Here is a 14,677-nt window from a genome sequence, read left to right as displayed (position 1 = left end):
TGCCTGAGGAACCTTAGTATGATGTTGAATTCCTCCTTTCAGATCAGTAACATCCTAGTTTCTAGAAAACAGCACTTTTATCTTCCACCAGCAGTTGGCCAGATGATTATGGTAGCTCACCAGAAGAGCACAAAGGGTATGTAGGCTTCCCCATTCCCTGTTGTCACTTGGGACTCAAATTTTAACTCCCTTGGAACATGGATATCAGAGCAAAGGGGTCCGTCTACTGCAAGATCACTCTCAACTCTGCTCAAGACGACCATGAGCAGAAACAGAACATTTGATCTAAATGGTCTAATTGTGTAGAATATGGCAATATCCCTTCTCTAAGAAAAGGTGGAGAAATTGTGAATGCAAGTCTTCTCACCTTCCTTGGATTTGCCAGCAACATGACCTGGGTGATAGCAGCTGGTGGCTGGATGGGATTGAATGGAGCTAGCTCTGTCCCCGAAGGTGGCTGCAACTTCACTTTCATGGACTGCGGATTAAAAAGCAAAGGAGAAAATCTTAAGAGAGCGGTGGTTTGTGCAGAAATAATAGTCACGTTGCATCACTGAACACAAATATATTAAGGGAAGCGGGCGTGTTTACTGAGCACTGACTAAACCATAAAAGCAAATATTTGTCTAGTGGACTTAACCGGATGGAGACACTAACTGACACCTTAATTCTAAAGTCACTACATGAATGCAAGCTCCATGGATTTGGTGGAATTTAATTCCACCCAAAGATGCTTAGGGCCGAGGCCTAAGACAGCAGCTTGCAACAATTACCCTGTAATGTTGTAGCAGATAAAATATACTTCTCCATAGAATCAGCTGGAAAGTAAGTCTGGTCCCAACCACCTGACCCAGCAGGATTTGCCTGGATGAGAAGCTCTTTTCTCCAGCAACAAGAGGATGCTGGTCTCTTCCCCTATTGGTGCTTGAGAACGGCCATCTTGGTACCTTTGGCACTGCTGCTTGTAGCACAATGTTCTTGATGGGAAGGGGCGCTGTGTTTAACATCGAAACCACCACTACCAACACATCGGGCCGCCCAGGGGGGCACTCCTTGGCAAAATGCAGGAGGATGCGCAAACCGTTCTTGTCATAAGCCGTCACTGGAAGAGCGCTGCCTGCAAGGGGGAGAAGGTGCTTACATGACACAACAATACAAGTGAAATCCTGGGAGGGCACTGGGCTATGCTTGGAATGCTGGGAGCTGCGTTAAGATAATCTGCAAAGCCTCTATTCTGAACAAAAGCGTCATCTCTAAAGTGGATGCTCATGAGATGGTCCCTAAAAGTAGGTGTAAAAACCTCCTGACTTTCATATATTTCTGTTTGGGCAGATTTTGCCCCAGAGAGAAATAAGTCCGCTCCAGATACACCAGTGTCCTCAGTCCTTGAAAGGTTAATTATACACCTTCCTTAGATGTGATCCTTGTTCCAGCCTGGATTGTATTCTGGCAGGAAACCTGGGATATTGCACTGTAGTCTAACCCACACATCCTGCTAGTACCACTAGAAGATAGGAAGCAATTTGAGGCAAATGTGAAGAAGATGTAGCAGGTGAGACCAACACAGCTGGAGGCTTACAGGCTCCCCATCCCTGCTTGAAGCAAATACTGGCTAGCAGTTTTCAAAGCTTTTCCTTTCAACCATAAGATCGTTGTCACACTAAAAGCTTGAGGGAGGGGGCCTAATAGGGAGTGGAATGGAGCCGTGCAGAGTTCCCACCCCCCCCCTCTACACTCCTAAAAGACTTCAGGACAATAGCTTGGGTTTGTAAAAAAAATTATTCCTAACTCTCCAAATTATGAAAATAAGGAGGCTTTGATTGATTGATTGAATTTATATTCCGCCTTATACCTGGCGGCCTTAGGGCAGCTCACAGAACAAAACCAAAACACAAAACCACTATACAATCAAAATAAAAACAAGACCCCAATAACACCCCCCCCAAAAAAAAAACCCCAGATTTTAAAAGGGCATGAACTAAATGAACTGAAACATGCAATCCAGTATCAGGAGTAAGCAATAAAAAATATTTGTGATGCCTACTTGGTTTAATGGACTCCAGTGGGACGTGAACGTTGCCCAAGGAGATCTCGGGTCCTTTCAGAGGACTTCCTTGCTGCTGGAAGGAGGCTGGCTGGAAGAGGGGGCTTCCTGACCCGACAGGGCAGCTGCCTTGATATGGAAGTGGAGGGACTCCTGGAGCTGCAATGGGCAGCCCTGAAGCGGATGTAAGAGGTGCAGCAGCAGCAGCAGCGGGCAATGCAACTCCACCAGGGAACACAGATGTGCCTAGGTTTGCTTGAGCTGAAGGTCTGGAATGGAGCGGGAAACAAATGCAGGTTAAAAAAGAAAATGAATGCAAAGAAACATATTGAATGTCTCTGGTACCTAGTCTGCACCTACCACCCCCCACCCCCTGTCTGCTCTGTATAAAGCACTTGTAGTGAGCATGTGCAACTGCTCCCTCCTACAAATAGCAATTGTCCTTTGAAAAGCTAGTGTTGCCCACCACTGCCTGGTTCTGTGCCCTGCAGATTGATGGGGCTGAATGAAGAAATGAATGCGTTCTGCATTAACATGGGGAGGCAGAGTACCTGCCTGCCAAAATCCCTCTAAGTAAAATCTCTAGCAGCATGGCAGTGAGATGCCACAAAGGATGTCCATGTGGGGCAGGTACTTGGCTCAGTCAAAAAGTGTTTGCTGGCCCCACCAGTCAACCAATAGCAAAGCCCTGTGCAAAGTTACCCACATGGCTATCGGGCCTTTCACTTCTTTGCCTTGCAAGACCCAGCCATCAGCTCACCAGTTGCGGTTTGTGGACTGTGCCTTTGCTGGCATAGCCTCATTTCAAACACGGCATGCGAAAGGCAAAGTCATTGTGCTCTCAGGTGACCGAGAGGTGGGCAGCCCTGGGGTGTGGGAGAAAATAGTGATCTGGCCAATTGGCCAGATACAGTTCCCTGCTCCCAAGGTAGAAGAGGTGTCCAAATCTTCTGCCCTGGGGCAGAAGCATCCCTTCATTCAATCTGCCCTTGATGTACGGCAAAGGCGGAGAATCTGCAACTCTTCCCATGTTAAGATTACAGGTCCCATCATCCCTGACCACTGGCCATACTTGCCGGGACCAATGGAAACTGAAGTCCCACCTAAGAGCCAGGGAGGAAAATCTTATTCATAGCAGCAATTATTTCCAAGCAGAAAGGAGGAGAAAACCTTACCCTTTGCTCTCGTCCAGATGTCCTATGGGATCCATGTTGTGCAGATCACCACTTCCCATAGCAGAGCCCAGGTACCCAGGGGCACCTGACATTGCATTGGACGGTCCCAGTGGTGCCGCAGCAGAGAATATGAAAGGGGCTGAGGTAGGGGCAGGCTGTGGGGCTGTGAATGTGGAGGCAAGAGAGGCTGACGTTCTACCCGTGGGCTGTGACAGGGCAGGGAGAAGAGGTGAGTTACAGGCAACGGAAGCTGGTTTTGGGTTCAAGAAGTCCAGATCGACTGGTTCATTCTGCAACGGAGGAAACAAGTGAAAAACGGTGCTTTGCAACACACTGATAAATGTTTAACTTTCCTCCTGTTGTTATTCTCACTTGCTGTATTTTACTATTTAGCGGACACACAATGACTGTTAATTCAGAATTAAAAAAAACACACCACAATTTAAAATCAGAAAGTCAACAGAAATGTGGCCAAGACATATAAAAATGTGTCAAGGAAATGCTGGAAATGTAAGCAGATAGAAGGGTTGTTCCTCCATCTGTGGTGGACGTGTAAAAAATGGAAAGGCTTTTGGGAAATGATAGCTAGTGAAGGAAATAAGGTATTAGCGTAACTGGTATAATGCAAGCATAATAATGAAAGTCGGGGGGTGGCATGCCCTAAAAGGGAGTGAGAACTTAAGGCCAGAAGCAGGACAGATCACAAAAGGCACCACCTCATTTCAGTCTAAGAAAAGCTGTTGAAGGTGTGTGTTGGGAGAAAGAGGGAAGCTAATTTCTCCCACTGGGAAAGGCAGGTTTGTCTTTATTGGTACAGTACATCCCCTCATGATATTACAAGCTAGAAAATGAAAGCAATGTTCAGCCCGGGACAGATTAACATGCATTACCAATCCTCTGGCTTACAGAGCATCAAAAAAGGATAACATCTTGGGAGTGCAAAATTATTCACACTGTCAAAGTGCAAAGTACCTGGAACATGTTCCATTGGCTGCTCTCAGGAGCTTCTTTTGCTGCAGTGGGAGCTGGGTCATTCAGGCCTAAGCACAAAACGACATTTTAGGGAACAAAAGGAATAGGCAAGCAAAATGTGTAAATAAGGGAACAATCCCAGCTGAACCAACATTAAACTATTCAACGGATTGAGATGGGAAAGATCCACCTGAGTGCAAATCCACCCTCCATATGGTCACTTCTGAACTTTGCTCCATTCTGACTGTAAGGCAGATTGATTTTATTATGTAACAAGCCAGCGGTAAGCGAGCTCTGCATTCTATATTCATTCATTCATTCATAGTTCCAGCGGTTTTTTAAAGGAGTTACTCAAGGGTACACAGTACCAGCACCTCTTTGTTGTAGCATTTACTGTAACAACTTCATGGTGAGGACCGGCACCTATTTTTCTAGGGGGGAAAGCACTGCTTGGTACTTAACATGCCTCCTTTCAAGGCAAAACCCTCCCAAGGCAGCATTCAAAAGATAATTAGGCTTATACTCTGCTTCCTGAACATTTGTTGTTGTTGTTTAGTCGTTTAGTCATGACCGACTCTTCGTGACCCCATGGACCAGAGCACGCCAGGCACTTCTGTCTTCCACTGCCTCCCGCAGTTTGGTCAAACTCATGCTGGTAGCTTCGAGAACACTATCCAACCATCTCGTCGTCTGTCGTCCCCTTCTCCTTGTGCCCTCCATCTTTCCCAACATCGGGGTCTTTTCCAGGGAGTCTTCTCTTCTCTTGAGGTGGTCAAAGTATTGGAGCCTCAGCTTCACGATCTGTCCTTCCAGTGAGCACTCAGGACCGATTTCCTTCAGAATGGAGAGGTTTGATCTTCTTGCAGTCCATGGGACTCTCAAGAGTCTCCTCCAGCACCATAATTCAAAAGCATCAATTCTTCGGCGATAAGCCTTCTTTATGGTCCAGCTCTCACTTCCATACATTACTACTGGGAAAACCATGGCTTTAACTATACGGACCTTCTTGAACATACTAGAGCTAAATCTCTGGATGTTCTTGCTTTCCCTTCTGGCGGCTTCACCAATAGCAGCTGGCTGCTGTAAGGAGGGGTGTCCAACTTCTGCAACTTCTCAGATGGTGCTCTTCCTCCTGTTCAGTGGTATCTCCAGAACAGGTAAGGTTAGATAATCTGGTGATTATCTAATGTTTATTAGATGGATTTCCCCTAAATTGATTTCTGAACTTTGACTTTTAATGTTATTCATGTTTTTATACTATATTTTATGCTGCTTTTACAATTAAGTATTTTAAATTTGTTGTTAGCCGCCCTGAGCCCGGTTTTTGAACCGGGAAGGGCGGGGTATAAATAAAAAATTATTATAATTTATTATGGACATGCCACTCTCTGTAGCTCTCAGTGATAACCCAGTCCAGTAAATTCAAGTGGAGGGACTTTTTTTATTTCTTTCTGGGGAGGTGTGGCGGGGGGCGTTTTCTGAACAACAGACACTCAGCAAAAATACCGTCAAACCTGTGTGCAGCAGCTACTTAGCAGTGCCTCCCACCGAAGCCCTTAGGAAAAGGCGAAAGATTTGTATGATCTGAAGAGCAGCCAGAAACCTTCCACAGCCAGTGCACCCAAACCACACCTGCCTTACCTAAGCATAGCAGTTCCTCATCAAGCAAAGAGATGGAATTGGCCGAGCTCGTCAAGAGAGCAGAAGTGGCTTCTGCCTGGCTCGACGAACGACTCCGGGAGTGACCGATGGTCTGAGGGGGAGGTGGTAGGATGGGGATTTCTGACGAGGCTGGAGCTGGAGTTAATGTCGGTGCTGGTGTCAACGTCGTTGGGGGAATCGGTGGTGGCGGAGGCGTACTAGAAATGTCCAGTCCCGCCAAGTCAATGAGTGTACTGATGTTAACGGAAGAATCACTTCCTACAGTGATGAGGAGAGAACATAAAATAGGGCAACGGATGCATACAAACAATATAACAATATAACATATCCAAATCAAGGAGGGCAGTGGTGGTGCAAATACCTAGATGCTGCTGAGAATAGCATCGGTTTTCAAATTCTCCAGGCTATGCCTCCTGTAGTAAACCTTCAAACATGAACTGCCGGTCCCTCAAGCTTCCATGAGTGTGCACACCATTATCCTCAAGATACCCAGGTTCTAAAAAGTGACCACTTTTGCCCAAATTTCTTGACTGACACCCTCACACAGTGTTCAAGTAGACACAACGGACAACATCCAGTGATGTCCAACTCCTTCCTTAACAGAAACCTAGTTGTACAATGGGATGTCAGATTCCTGCTCTCCAGAGTGGATTTTTGAGGCAGAGGGAGGAGAAGTTAGAAGCCTCATTGAGAGTGGCCGTCTCACCCAAGGGGCCAGGTTTCATTTCTGAGAAACTGCTGTACTAGGGCAGAATGTATTATGAGTTCTTTATGTAGGTAAAGGACACCTGGATGGTTAGTCCAGGACTCTACTCAAAGCGGGTTACAATATTTTTCTTTTTTTAAAAAAGGACACTAAAGAGACAACAAAGGAAGGGGAGGGACATGGAAGCAGGAGAAACATACTCAGACTTTATTAAAGTATGCCTCTGTGTAAAAAAAGAAACAGACTTCCCCTAATTTTATTAAGACGTTCAAAACAGACTTTTGGCTGCATTCAGCTCTTTCCATTGATAGTACGAACTGGGAGCTCTTGGCCATTTCCTGGGCAATTTTTTCTCTCTCTCATCTTAAAGAAAATTATTGATTGATAATTAACAATGCTGCGATAAACCCCCATATTCTGATGTAGATCAACAGGGCCACCTGGGATTCTTACCCCCTGCAGTTAACCCTAAATGGTGAGCTATTCTCCTGCAATCTCTCTGAATATATATGCTCCACCTAAGCCCTTCTAAACAATGGCCTGACTGGTCTGAACTGGCCAGGCCTTTTGTAATGTAAGTTCAGAGTAGTTAGGGAGGCTCTTGGCAATTTTCCGGTTAAGAGATTGCTGACATCAGAGATGGGGCTTATTTTTCAGCTGGAGCCAAACAATGATCCCCATTAGAAAGGAGGCAGCTTTTACCTGGCTCAGATTCCCATGTGAGTGTTTACTCTCAGTCTTTGTCTTCCTGGAAACCTGATCAGGAATGCAAAGATGCTCCCTCTTAGAACCTCTCAGCTAATCAATGTCTGTTACCAACAACTAAACACCAACTTAGCATCACCTGTAGCTTTCTGCATTTAATTTCCTTCTGACCACACTATTCCTTCTGACCCCTGCAAAACCCCCATATGTTTATACATTCACCTATAACTCAGGATAGCATTTCATGAATCTTCAATGGGGATTTAGTGCAGCTGGGGGGGGGGCCTCTTTCAGCGAGCCCCTTTGAAGGTGCACTTTCACGGGCAGAATGTTTTTGAAGTGGCTCACCTTGGGCCTCACTTTGTCTGTTTGAAGGTGCAGTTTGAATCCAAACAGGCCTGCAAATGAACTTCAAAGGGGCTTGCTGTTAACGGCTGATCAGCTGGCATCATAATGATGTCAGGTGACTGACAGCTGGGCAACCGTGCCCACCTGTCAAAGTTGGCCTGCAGAGGGTGGAAGTCAGGATCCAGCTCCCTGCCCCTGTTGTAAGTCAATGGTTTCACTCTGGAATCCTTTGTTCAAGAAAGGCCACTTGACAATCATGAACAGAAGGGGGGCCTCGGAAGCCGAAATGTTCTCCCTCTCCCCTCTGAATATGTGCCCTTTCTGGTGCCAGTTTTGCATACACTTTTTCTTTTGCATAGAGGCCTCTTCAGACATTGCATATATATATATATATATATATATATATGCAGGTTTTGGTGTCTTCGGGTGTCTTCCCGTGTAAGAGTTGGGGTGTCTAGGCGACGTTTCGACGAGGTCTCACTCGTCATCTTCAAGCTGGTGCTTTCGGCTTCTTGTTACTGGAACAGAGCAAGATCTCAGTGTTTGAGTTCCTATAAATACTGTTGAGGGGGTGTGGTGTATAGCCTCCAACGTTCTGGGCAGAGAGGAAGTTCCCAGGTTAGTGTGCCTTTTCTTCTTTTGTTCATTAATTACTTGAGGGATATCTTGAGTGATTTCTTGAGTGATAATCTGAGTACCACTTAGGAGGGTCATTAGGTGTGGATTAGTTGCTAAAGCTTTCGTGTCTTGACCTCTTGAGCTTGTGAAGTTTTTCTGAGAAGATGGCTGTACTGCACTTAGTTGTGCTCTGGCTTGGCTTCGTGTATAGAGACCTCGTCGAAACGTCGCCTAGACACCCCAACTCTTACACGGGAAGACACCCGAAGACACCAAAACCTGCATTCCTGTACCCGTGAAAATCTACGAAAGCAAATATATAAATTGCTCTTTAACATGGAACACCACCACAAGAGAATAATCATGGAAGCCATCGAGATAGAGAAACACCCTCACAACATGAACAAGCGTGACGATACGTCCCGCCTGCCAGACATCTGGAAAATAGCCCTCCCCACAAAAACCGACACCAGAACCAGAGGCACACAGAACGCCATCTCCAATCAACCACACCAGACCCAAACCCAGACCCTCTCCACAGATAAATTACAGACACCATCCAGTAGCCAAACCATAGTGGCACCTCCGGATGCTGCACCCCCCTGCAATCCCTACACAGATCTGGCTGGCACAGGGCACAAAACCACAGCTCGCCCCTATACACGAAGCCAAGCCAGAGCACAACTAAGTGCAGTACAGCCATCTTCTCAGAAAAAACTCTCAAGAGGTCAAGACACGAAAGCTTTAGCAACTAATCCACACCTAATGACCCTCCTAAGTGGTACTCAGAATATCACTCAAGAAATCACTCAAGATATCCCTCAAGTAATTAATGAACAAAAGAAGAAAAGACACACTAACCTGGGAACTTCCTCTCTGCCCAGAACGTTGGAGGCTATACACCACACCCCCTCAACAGTATTTATAGGAACTCAAACACTGAGATCCTGCTCTGTTCCAGTAACAAGAAGCCGAAAGCACCAGCCTGAAGATGACGAGTGAGACCTCGTCGAAACGTCGCCTAGACACCCCAACTCTTACACGGGAAGACACCCGAAGACACCAAAACCTGCATTCCTGTACCCGTGAAAATCTACGAAAGCAAATATCTCACCTCTACGGGGAGGAAACCTTCCAGCTGACAAGAACCTACGAGAAACTAGAAATCCGAAGAGCCACCATCTTATGTGATCTCTTGTTCCTACGCAACTGCCGAGACAACAACTTAATTCCCACATGCTTCCAACTTAAATTCCACTCTAAAACCCCAGCTACCGAAAGGATCCTGAAACGAACTGAACTATCCCTAATCAGAAACGAACTACATAAGAAAAGATACCTACTAAACCAAACCAACAAAGATCTGCTCACTCTTCACCTCAAACTCTGTAACAAAATCCACCCTGCACTCTGGGACAAATGCAAACAACTAGCCGTTTGGAGAGCTGAAACGGAGTCCGCACATAAGACAGACACACACACCAACAAACTCCACAAACTAGAGAAACGCCAGAAGCCCAGCCACCCTCCACAACAACCCATGAAACAAACAGTACATAACATATCAGACAGGATCCTCACCTCAACTGAAACCAAAGTACTCTCCAAAGGTTTCAACTTTGCAGTCGCCCCGAGACGCATCCCCACGGAAAACATCATATGCGGAGTCGAAGCTAGCCTAACCAAAATCAACCCAGATGAAGCCAATAAAATCAGACTTGAAGTCACCAACATCCTCTGCTCCAGCAAACCACCCAGAAGCAATTTACACAAAGAAGAACAGAAAGCACTCACCAACCTGAGGAAAGACAACAACATAATCATTCTCCCAGCAGACAAAGGTAATGCCACTGTTGTGATGAACACATCGGACTACCAAGCAAAACTATCAAATCTACTCCAAGACCCTACCTACCAACCTATAAAAACAGATCCCACCACCTATCTGGAAAAAACCACCAAATCCAAAATAAAAGCCTCTCCTATCAGTGAAGAAATCCAGCTAAGAATCATCCCCAGAGAAAAATCATCCAGATGCCCCAAACTCTACGGTCTCCCCAAGATACACAAAGAAGGAACACCACTCAGACCAATAGTCAGCTCCATAGGCTCACCTCTACAAAATCTCGCTAAATTTCTCGCTAAGCAACTTCAGCCCTATGCAGAATCTATCGCTTCACACGTTACAAACTCCTTCCAGTTCATAGAAACAATAAAGAAGCAAAACCTACATCCCGACGACCTACTTGTGAGCTTCGATGTTGTATCTCTCTTCACACAAGTGCCCATTAATGAAGCCTTGACAGCCATTCAAAACAAATACAATCCCCCCGAATACATCCTGGACCTGACCAACCACTGCCTAACCAACACGTACTTCATCCACAATGGACAAAGATACAAACAGATAGAAGGAGCACCTATGGGATCACCCCTCTCACCGGTCATCGCAAATCTGTACATGGAACACTTTGAAACCAATGCTTTAGACAAGTCAGAACACAAACCCAAACTTTGGCTCAGGTATGTTGACGACACCTTTGTAATTTGGCCACACGGGAAGAAAAAACTAGATAGCTTCCTCACACATCTCAACAGCCTACACCCCAAAATACAATTCACTATGGAAATAGAAGCCAACAACCAACTTCCCTTCCTTGACGTCCTAATCTACAAAAAACCTGATGGCTCCCTAGGACACACTATCTACCGGAAAAAAACACACACCAACCGCTACTTACATGCACAATCACACCACCACCCTGCACAAATAAACTCCGTAGCCAAGACTCTCATCTCCAGAACCAAACGCCTGGCTGACAAAGACCACTTGACAACTGAGTTACAGAATCTTTCAAATGTGTTAATCGCCAACGGATACCAGCAAAACAGGGTTACGAAGCTAATCCAAAAAGAAACACCCCCCAAAAACCAAGACACAGAAGAAAACAATGGCATGGCCCTCCTTCCTTATATCAAGGGCACTACAGATAAAATTAGCAAAATCCTCCATAAACACAATATCAAAACAGCCTTTTGCACCAACCAAAAAATAGCCAATATCCTCAGAAACCCCAAAGATAAAATCCAGTTAGAAAACCAAGGGGTCTATGAAATACCCTGCAAAGTCTGCCCAGCCACGTACATTGGACAAACAAACAGACGAATAAATGCACGTATCGCAGAACACAAGAATGCCGTCAAAAAAGAAGAAAAAACTTCCTCTCTTTACCAACACATGAAAGAAACAGGACACGAAATTAATTTTTCAGATTCCAAATTGCTCTTTAACATGGAACACCACCACAAGAGAATAATCATGGAAGCCATCGAGATAGAGAAACACCCTCACAACATGAACAAGCGTGACGATACGTCCCGCCTGCCAGACATCTGGAAAATAGCCCTCCCCACAAAAACCGACACCAGAACCAGAGGCACACAGAACGCCATCTCCAATCAACCACACCAGACCCAAACCCAGACCCTCTCCACAGATAAATTACAGACACCATCCAGTAGCCAAACCATAGTGGCACCTCCGGATGCTGCACCCCCCTGCAATCCCTACACAGATCTGGCTGGCACAGGGCACAAAACCACAGCTCGCCCCTATACACGAAGCCAAGCCAGAGCACAACTAAGTGCAGTACAGCCATCTTCTCAGAAAAAACTCTCAAGAGGTCAAGACACGAAAGCTTTAGCAACTAATCCACACCTAATGACCCTCCTAAGTGGTACTCAGAATATCACTCAAGAAATCACTCAAGATATCCCTCAAGTAATTAATGAACAAAAGAAGAAAAGACACACTAACCTGGGAACTTCCTCTCTGCCCAGAACGTTGGAGGCTATACACCACACCCCCTCAACAGTATTTATAGGAACTCAAACACTGAGATCCTGCTCTGTTCCAGTAACAAGAAGCCGAAAGCACCAGCCTGAAGATGACGAGTGAGACCTCGTCGAAACGTCGCCTAGACACCCCAACTCTTACACGGGAAGACACCCGAAGACACCAAAACCTGCATTCCTGTACCCGTGAAAATCTACGAAAGCAAATATATATATATATATATATATATATATATAGGTACATAGAAAACATTTTATCTATACCCATAAATCATTTCTGGGTATATGTGTCAGTGTTAATCTCAGAAGCAGACCTGTGGAGCTCCCCTATGAAAAACCACTTTCATTGCAGCTGGCCCTGTACAGATGGATCTTGAAGGAGCAAAACATATCCATGCTGAGATATCCTGGTTCCAGCCCCACCCACTGCTTCAAAGCGCACTGTATGTATCATATAAGCAGACTGAATCATCTTAGAATTGCCATTTCTCTAGGATAGCCCTGTCTTGTCTAAAATAGAATGATCAGATAGTTGTAAGAAGACACCAGCATCCTTTTGGGAGGCTTAAAGACAATTGTGTTGCCATTGAACTGGGGCTAAAAGTCTCTGCTAAATTCTTCACCTTGGGATTTGATTACGGTGAGCAGCAATCTAGAAAGGAAGAGTTGTTATTTGTAAAAAGACTTAACAATTTAGAACAAGGGATTAGGAAGTACTTATGTATTGTAAGCGACATATAATTTTAAGATTATACAAAAGCTGGGAAACATGATATTTCCTAGAAGGGCCGGTGTTGCTCCTGAAAAATATGACTCACCATCTGTTGGAGGCAGCCCAGGAATATCCACTTCACCATTGACGACTTGCCCCTCAATAATTCTTTTATAGGTATTTATTACGCGTGATAAGTTGTCACTAGCCTGCAGGATGTCGCCTGTAACGGAGACACAAACAGTAAACTACCAATGTAAATAACTTCATCTTCAGCAATGCTTTCTCAGGCTAGGAACGGGACCAGCTCATTTGATTTAATTCATTTCCACGACAAAGAAATCCACCCACCCCTAACAGCACTGCCTTTGTAGGTGCTGCGGTTATAAGCTACTCTGGCTTTCGCCACATCAATTTCTGCTATGAATATTTAGGATTTATGTACACGAAGGAAGATTTGGTGGTTGGGGGAGGGCCATAGCTCTGTGGCACAGCCCTGGCTTTCCATGCAGTAGATATCTGGTTCAATTCCCGGCATCTCCAGGTACGTCAGAGAGAAACTCCTGCCTGAAACTTTGAGAAGCTGCTGCCAGCCAGTGTAGACAATATTGATATAGATGGACCAGTGGTCTTACTCTGTATAAGGCAGATTCCTATGATATATATCTGATATTCTAAGCAACACCACTGACTTACCTATATGGATTATAGATTTTCAGCTGACATTATAGGTAATATCCAGACTTTTAACCACCTATTAAGGCAAAAGCATGTCCCAGTTTACCTCCGGTCTTGCAAAGAAAAACTTATTGTTTTACCCAGAGTGCTGTCATTATCCTCTGTCTCGCTGGCCAGTTTGAATAACGTCCGCCTCTTGGTTTCACATCTGTCATAGAGCTCCTGGGGAAGGGTGGGGAGAAGGTGAGAGATAGGGGCCAATGAGTCAAAATGGAAATGTGCAAGCCTTTGTACTGAAACCTCATTTAAAGGTAAAGGTCCAGTCTTGACCGACTCAGGGGTTGCGGCGATCATCTCGCTTTATTGGCCAAGGGAGCCGGCGTACAGCTTCTGGGTCATGTGGCCAGTATGACTAAGCCACTTCTGGCGAACCAGAGCAGCGCACGGAAATGCCGTTTACCTTCCCGCCGGAGCGGTAACCTCATTTACTTATGCACAAAAGCCCAAGGCATCACCACTGCAAAGGCTTGGCACAAGATTTCGATACAATATTGGTGGTCCAAGATGTGGACACTTGTGCTAACAAAAAATTGATGCAGAGACATTGAGTCATAAAGGGTGAAAGCAAGAGAGGTATATTTGCCAACACTTTTAAACTTATGTAGCGGGTCAGAGAGTGCTGTGCAGACACCGCTCACTCAGAAGAACTTCAAACTGGCATTATTACTAAGACACCTTTTCTCCTGAATTGCTTCTGGTGCCTGAGGAGCAGTTGGTGTTACCTGAGTGTAAACGACTGCCTCTGGCTATTCCTCTTTCATGTTGGTGATAGATGTGCACTGTATTCTTATAGTTATGTATTTTGGGTTGTTGTTGTTTTTAATGCAATTAATGTACCCCAATGTTGTATACCTGGAAAAAGACTTCTTGAAAATAACCAGTAATCATTAAAAGTCTCATTTGTTTTCCTCAGTTGTCTTCTCCTTAGCTGAGTGATGCTGTCAGTTTGCATTTCTTAGTGCAGAAAGTATTGATCTGATGTGCAGAGATCTTTCTTATTCTAATTCATTCAAAAGGTTTCTGGAAGCTTCTCTGTATGAAAGAAGCTTCATGATTGTTTGGGGTATAGAGAAGCTGAGTACAGCTGGCTTGAACTGGTTCTTTTATCTTTTCCAATTAAAGTCATGTTGACTATAAATATA

General features: G+C 45.1%; 1 protein-coding gene across 7 annotated transcripts in view; it reads right to left on the bottom strand.

Moving 5' to 3' along the window:
• The window catches only part of GGA3 (golgi associated, gamma adaptin ear containing, ARF binding protein 3), a 33,803-nt gene that overhangs the window by 3,111 nt on the left and 16,015 nt on the right, over window positions 1-14,677 (bottom strand). For all 7 annotated transcript variants that reach the window (XM_081184550.1, XM_081184555.1, XM_081184551.1 and 4 more), the window contains 8 exons: window positions 13,616-13,697; window positions 12,904-13,020; window positions 5,833-6,111; window positions 4,192-4,259; window positions 3,220-3,509; window positions 2,045-2,313; window positions 948-1,117; window positions 368-478 (listed from right to left, as the gene is read on the bottom strand). In XM_081184550.1, the coding sequence (XP_081040676.1) occupies window positions 368-478; window positions 948-1,117; window positions 2,045-2,313; window positions 3,220-3,509; window positions 4,192-4,259; window positions 5,833-6,111; window positions 12,904-13,020; window positions 13,616-13,697 (1,386 nt within the window). The remainder of the gene's footprint in view (window positions 1-367; window positions 479-947; window positions 1,118-2,044; window positions 2,314-3,219; window positions 3,510-4,191; window positions 4,260-5,832; window positions 6,112-12,903; window positions 13,021-13,615; window positions 13,698-14,677) is intronic.

The sequence above is a fragment of the Podarcis bocagei genome (assembly GCF_964188305.1).
Source record: "Podarcis bocagei genome assembly, chromosome: 2".
Classification (NCBI taxonomy): Eukaryota; Metazoa; Chordata; class Lepidosauria; order Squamata; family Lacertidae; genus Podarcis; species Podarcis bocagei.
Note: the sequence above shows the minus strand (reverse complement) of the source record. Positions and strands in the feature narration are given on the sequence as shown.